Source organism: Manis javanica, chromosome 18, assembly GCF_040802235.1.
Source record: "Manis javanica isolate MJ-LG chromosome 18, MJ_LKY, whole genome shotgun sequence".
NCBI lineage: Eukaryota > Metazoa > Chordata > Mammalia > Pholidota > Manidae > Manis > Manis javanica.
Genome location: NC_133173.1, coordinates 177,086 through 184,029, shown reverse-complemented (window position 1 = coordinate 184,029; position 6,944 = coordinate 177,086). Strand labels below are relative to the sequence as shown.

At 53.2% G+C, this 6,944-nt stretch overlaps 1 protein-coding gene across 3 annotated transcripts; it reads left to right on the top strand.

Annotated features, from left to right (window-relative positions):
• Positions 1 to 466: 466 nt before the first annotated feature.
• Positions 467 to 6,944, top strand: CRABP1 (cellular retinoic acid binding protein 1). Of its 3 annotated transcripts, none has more exons than XM_073227113.1 (5): positions 467 to 627; positions 1,114 to 1,292; positions 3,247 to 3,360; positions 4,106 to 4,282; positions 6,664 to 6,944. In XM_073227113.1, exons 1-5 carry the CDS (start codon positions 558 to 560, stop codon positions 6,712 to 6,714), a joined length of 591 nt encoding a protein of 196 aa, XP_073083214.1. In that variant the 5' UTR covers positions 467 to 557; the 3' UTR covers positions 6,715 to 6,944. The 3 variants fall into 3 exon arrangements, with proteins under 3 accessions (XP_073083214.1, XP_073083213.1, XP_036869414.1); XM_073227112.1 differs by having other exon boundaries at positions 4,106 to 4,287; XM_037013519.2 differs by lacking the exon at positions 4,106 to 4,282 and having other exon boundaries at positions 470 to 627.

The following is a 6,944-nucleotide window of genomic DNA, read 5'->3' as shown; positions in this document are numbered from 1 at the left end:
CGATGCGTGCGGACTGCCTCTTGCCAGGGAGTGGGCCTCCCCCGGCCCCAGAGTCCTGTGGCAGCGCACGTGCGGCGGGCCGCGCAACAGGGTCCGGGCCTGGGGTCCAGCGGGGGTTTGGAGACCACTATTTTAACTCTGTATTATGGATATTCTCAAACATATACGAAAATAGAGAGAATGGCATCACAATTCCCCCAAGTGCCACCGCATGGCGTCAACAAACCTCTTGCCCAACCTTGTTTCATCTAACCCTCTCCCACGACCCGCTCTGAAGAAGGACGTGGTGTGTGCGACCTGGGGGCAGCAAGGCGCTCCACACCCAGCTGCAGGAGGGCGGGCACCGGGCGGGCAGCGCTGGAGCTCGGAGCGCGGGGGGCATCCCGCCCCGGGAGCGGGGCTCCGCCGCAGGGGCGGGGCGGGGCCGGGGGCGGGGCCGGGGAGCTCGCGGGCTGCTCCGGGAGCGGCGGGCGCGCAGCGGCAGTCCCCTCGCCCCGCAGCCGTGAGCGCGCTCGCCTGCCCGCCGCCCGCCCGCCGCCGCCGCCGCCGCCGCTGCCATGCCCAACTTCGCCGGCACCTGGAAGATGCGCAGCAGCGAGAACTTCGACGAGCTGCTCAAGGCGCTGGGTAAGCGGGGCGGCCGACGCGCGCCGACGCGGAGAACGGCTCGGAGGTGTCCCGGCCCCGCGGGGGGTGGGCTTTCGGGGCGACCGGTCGGGGCGAGTTCCGAGGCTCACCCATCCTGGATGGGCCGGCAGATTCGGGGACCCGCGCGCTCAGCGAGCGTTTGCTGGGGGCACGGCGCTTTCCCGAACGGTTCGGCCTCTATCTGGTGCTCGGTCATCGCAAGGGGAGATGATTGCTGCAGTCCGAGGAGGGTGACGGGCATTAAATCGGGGGGCTCAAGACCGTCCCCTGCCACGAGTTCGCTGTGCGACTCAGGAAAAGCCACTTACCCTCGCTGAACCTCAGTTTCTCATCTCGAAAATCAGGGAGAGGGCGCGGGTGGGGGCCAGTTTTAAGCCCGCATCTGTAGTGGGAGGGTTTGGGACGTGCAAGGCCAGTCCGGGGAGGCCCGGTGACCCAAGCGCGGCGCGCGCGTCCCCGGCGCAGGTGTGAACGCCATGCTGAGGAAGGTGGCTGTGGCTGCTGCGTCCAAGCCGCACGTGGAGATCCGCCAGGACGGGGATCAGTTCTACATCAAGACGTCCACCACGGTGCGCACCACCGAGATCAACTTCAAGGTCGGAGAAGGCTTTGAGGAGGAGACTGTGGACGGACGCAAGTGTCGGGTGAGGTCCTGGAGCCCTGGCAGCGTTCCCGATCCCGATCCCTACCTGCGGGCCGCCGTGGCCAGGCCAGCCCGGCTCCCTCTGCAGCCCGTGGCTCGCTCTCCTCGCAGGGCGTGTGTGCACTGGCTTTTTGCAGAGAGGATTTGTGCGACCGGACGCCCTACCCGTGTCCCTTCCCAGGCTTTCCTACCCGTGTCCTCTCCCAGTTCATACTTAAGCCGCCTCCCGAGGTGCTAGCAGCCCCGCCCTTCGCGGAGGGCCACAGTGCACAGGCAGGAATGGGGGCCGCAGGAGCCGAGGGCGAGGGCGCAGGGACGAAGGTGGAGGGACCAGGGGCCACGGTCCGGCGGCTCCGCGGTTTCTGCTGCAGTTGGTCCCAAATCCCAGTCCCTGGGCACCCCGGGAAAGCTCCTGATGGCCCGCACCCCTTTCTCCCGCCCGCAGCCTGGTTCCTTAAAGGAACGGCTGACTCTTCCCCAGAGTAAGGCTGATTCTGGCTGGGAAGGGACTCTGAGTGCACGCTCCTGAGTCCTGCAAAGCAGAAGTTTTGCATTTCTTTTCATATCGGCCCCACGGGTGAACGGAAGGCTGGAAGCAAGCGTTGTACAGTCCTTTTTAAGATGGGCGGCAATTGCATTGGGTTGATCTCTGGAATACAATGGAGGTCGGTCACTCTGTTTTGGCGACAGATGGAAAAATAATTGCTGCTGTCGCTTACTTAAAAAGTGACCAAATGTCTCCCTCCATATCTCTAATGTTTAAAAAAATTATAACATTCCAGGAAGTAAGGAAGTGTTTTTCACCTTTCCGAGCGGTGCATGTCTGATCTCCAGAGGGAGACTCTGGACACTGGTTTTGGGAGGACACAGCCGCCCAGAAAGATGTGTGCCGATCTGCACAGCAATATTTGGCTCCCAGAGTTGGCACAATGATGTCCAAGCTTGGAGCTGGCAGGGTCTGAGTCTCCAAGTCACCACCGTGTGTAAAAATGAAGGAGCATGTCAGTGTAGTAGAGTGAAGGGCTGGTCATTGAAGGGAGGAAGCCTGGCAATGGGCAGGGCTCATTCTGGGGACACCCAATAGGGGCTACTGCCAGAGACACTAGTTCTGATCAAAATCAAAGGTTTACACGACAGCCTGGAAGGTGGGGCTTTATCCCCACGTGCGCACGTTCAGTCCTCCCCCACCCCAACTCCGCATAGAGTCCTTTGCCTTGTGAGCCACTGGGAGCCTGCCAGGAATTCCTCCTTTCACCTCCACTTCCTACAGCCGGAAGACCCTTCAGATGGTGGTTGTGGTTGTGTGTTTTTTTTCTTCTTTTGGTATCATTAATGTACAGTCACATGAGCAACATTGTGGTTACTAGATTCCCCCCATTTGTGGTTGTGTTTTAATCTTTCTAGAGGGATGTAACCTTGAAAGTGGCAGTGTTTCCACCCTCAGAGCCAGAGATATCTAGGTTTATCTGTGTGCTGCGTCCAACAGAAAGAAAGGCGTTATCCCAAAATCTGTGCTGGAACAGATCTCCCGATCTGCTGACGGCCTGACGGCAGATGTGGTTCCAAATATGATGTCTTAACCATTCAAAAATTTTGTCACTGTGATATGAACATTCTTGCCTTTAATATCCAGACTGCTTGAAGGGGTAGTCTGTTTTGAGATAAACAAATCATTGCATGCTCTGATTTTATTCCTGGAGACGTAAAGCATGTGTAAAGATTTGCTGTGTTGGTAAATGTGTGTGTGTGTAAAATACAAAGTATATTTGTATGAAGTACATGATCAGCCCTCTGAATTTGGACTTTATAAGGTGTCGCAGAGAAGGGTCTGCACCCTGCTGACAGGGACCATGTGTTGCTTCTCCGCACAGTAATTATTCTCCAGTGCTCATTGTTGTCTCTGCTCCCGCTTCAAAGACTGTCATTAATGCCACTAATGGTTTTCTTGCCTGCAGAGTTTAGCCACTTGGGAGAATGAGAACAAGATTCATTGCACACAAACTCTCCTGGAGGGGGATGGCCCCAAAACGTACTGGACACGTGAGCTGGCCAATGACGAGCTCATCCTGGTGAGGCCCTTTGACGCTGAAACAAGCCCTCAGTTCCCCAGATGATGTCCTTGGTGGGCCACACAACCGCTGTCCTCACTTACCCATTCAGAGAGAGACACTGTTTGCCCTGGGTTAAAATGTAATCAGAAAGCCCGAGATGACAGTTCCAGCCAGAGGAGAGCTTTGTTAAATTGTTGGCAGGAGAGAGGAGTGGCTCAGAGCAGGGGCTAGAGGCAGGCTGCAGTGCAGTCATTCAAACTGATAGATCCCAGTGATGGCTTGGTGACTCGCTCTGGGCCAGCCTCCCCTCTGGCCAGGCTCAGAATGCCTGGGTTCTGTGAGGGTCCAGGGTTGTTCACTCTTCAGAAGGGATTTTTTTCCCTTACATTTCCCATTTTGCTGCCTGGGAAAGATTTCAGAAATTTCAGCATGTCAGTGCATGGAGCTGTAGAGAACATTTTTATCCCTGGACTTACAAACTCCAGGGGCCTTTGGGAACCAGGCAAGGAATGCTAATCAGGGAGGTGTCCGAGTGTAACCCTATGTGGAGGGTGGGCCTTTAGGACTGGAGAGGGCAGGCTCTACTTTAAAGGCATTCAGATTAAGACATTTTAAACGTCCTTGGCAACACAAAATTTAACTGGTGAGGCCAAGTTAGAAACCGCTGTAGTTTCATTACACACCTCCTCCCTTATTCAGGTATAGGGCAGAGGAGGCCTGGGAGGGCAGGACAACCTCACACCCCTCTTCCTTTGTGTTTCAGACCAAGCTTTTCTTGCAAAAACCATTCTCCCCTGGACTAGAAAAGGGAAATGCTGCTGTGGGTAACCAGAAAATGGTACCCTTTGTTCCCTATCAGGCAGTTGCTGCCATCTCCCCAGAGACTGCCTGCTTGCCCCACCTTACTGAATGTCACCGTGAAATGTCGGGAGAGCCGATGGTGAGGTGTGCCAGGACAGGACTCTACGGGACCTGGGGGGGCCCTCCGGGGCCCTCCCTCCTGAGCTATGAGACGAGCTGTTGGGCTAAAGGCTGAGATTCCTCTTAGCCCTGAAATGGCATGTTTATTCTGTGAGAAAACCCTAAACTGAGCTGTCTGTGTTACTGTAACTCAGGCTGCTCGGTGTCCCTCCTCTTGTCCTTCCCTGCAGTGATTTCACGTGCTTTCTCCTTTCATAGAGAAAGGACTGGCTTCCTTTTCAACCTGGATAATGCGTCCAGGGAAGGAACACTTGATAAGGCTGGGAGAGAAGTTTGAGGCCGGGACATGGAAATTTAGGAGAAAAGGGCACATATATTCCCCCAGCACCAGAGTTAACGGAGAGGACTTCAGAGTTCTTGAGCATAGCGGAGGGTTCAGTGGGCTTGTTGTACTCTGTGAGAGGTATGATTTTATTAACCTCTATAGTAACCGAGCAACCAGGACATATTCTGCTCCAAGGAGTTCATCCCTTCCAAATCCCCTGCCTGGACATCCTTCCCTGGCCCAACCAATGTACATACAAGCTTAAAGGGGAGCATTAACTCTTGGCATTTGAGATCTGAAATGTGGGCTTTTGTTTCAAGGACTATTATCATTAATAAGTCTAAAACTTGGGGAGATGCTTTCTCCTCATAACAAGAGGCAAATTATTCTAGGTAGGTTGAAATAAGTTCTCCCAGTGCCAACAGTAACTTGTCCCAGGGGCTGTAAGCTGCGTGTTTTGAACACTGAGTACCCTTCTTCAAATCACTATGGAACATTCTACAGAGTTTCTCCCAGGAACCTCACAGCATACCTGCAGGCTGAGAAGGGCATTTCAACTGTGGTTGGACATGTGGTGATTTCGTTTTGTTTCATGAAGTGATTTGTTGGCCTGGGTCAACTGTGTCAGATGGCTAGAGTAGGTACAGCCCAAGTAAGAAGGGAGATTCCCAAACTTTGGCATTCCATCCGACATGACACTCCATGGCCGTGGAGCTCAGAGTTCTGGAAAACTGACATGGTTCTGAGAGGTCTGGACATCTGAGTGGTGCATTTGCTGCCCTCCTTTTCCCAGCACCCAGAAGTTGTCTGCATTCCCCACCGGGAGTGGGAGAGATTAGGACCCAGAAAGTGTCCAGAGCAGCTACAGCTGTGTGGGTGTGATCAGGGGTTCCCCACTTACAAAGAAGCTGGTGATGAGCATTTGCTTCCTAAATAATCACTAATGACTCATTTCCCTGAGCACACATGTTGGAATAATGTCCTAGCACACGTTCTCTGAGAAGCATCTTGTGATCAGCTGATGGATGCAGGGGCCAGATCCTAAAGATCCAAGTACATCCAAGCTCTTACCCAGGCTTTTTGACCTCTATGGAGTTTCAGGCCCCTCTGAGAATTCGAGGAGAGGGACACTCCTGCAGAAATAGGCACATCTGTAAACATACCCACATGAGGTCTATCGACTGGAGAATTTTGTTTTTAGGGTTTTTTAAAAATACATGTATTGCTTTTCCCTGTTTCAACTGCCTGTAAGTGGCTCAGGAGAGCACGCTGTGATGAATTGCTAATTTTTAGAAGAGTTAAGACAGCTTACCTATGAGCGTTATCATTTCAGGGCCCAGAAGAAAAAAGTTATCCTCCATCTGTGGGATGATTTGTGCATCCCCACAGCAAACAGACAAACAGCAAGCCATAGAATTTTAGCTGGAAAAGGCCTTTGGGACCCTCTTGTTCAATTCCACCCCACTCCAAACCCTCCCCCCGGAGGTGTCTGGCTCACCCAGCTGTGAGCTGCAGAGCTCGCTCTGGATGCTCACGCTGTGCTTCCACGGCTCAGACTGACTGCTTGCAGATGACTTGAGTATTAGTGATGAAACATCTCAGGCTGTCTCCCAGGTTGGCCAGCTGCTTCCCGGAAGGTACTTCTACCACTCCCCAAAGCTATCCCATCTGGCTGGTCAGCGCTGGACCCTGTGGCTCCAGGTGCCCCAGCCCCTTGCTTTCTTGAAGTCATTTGAAAGAGATAGAACCACTTCAGAAATGCCCAATATGACATTCTGCCCCTTTCAGTTTAATTTTTAAAACCAAAGCCAGGAAACTTGTATTTCTTACGTCAGCATTCACAGGTTCCAGAAGAACTAATTGCATATAACTCTATACCCAAGTTGCCTCTCTGCCAATATGGAGCTTAAGGAGGTTGGGGTTGGGGGGGCCCTAACAGTAAGCATGAGCACAGGGCACAGGAAATTGAATGTTCCAAAGAGTTTTAACAGGGCAGTAGGTGGTCTTATTAGTGATATGCTTTAAGAAGTTTTGCACAGGCATCTGTAGTGATCGGTTTTCCTTCTCCTCTACAGACATTTGGTGCTGATGATGTGGTGTGCACGAGAATTTATGTCCGGGAGTGAAGGCAGCCAGCTTGCTCCTGCTTTGGGGGTGGGATGCATGTTCCCCCAAGGAATGTTGCAGGTCTGAGCTGCCAGTGGATCCTCCTCTTCCCCATATCAACATTAGGTGATCTCGTTTTCCCCATGACAGTGTTAGAGTGTCTCCCCCAAGGCCTTGTGCCTCCTCGTCCCTGGTTCCATAGTTTAGCATCTGCATTGTTTCATCAGGTATTAAACTGGTTGGACACATC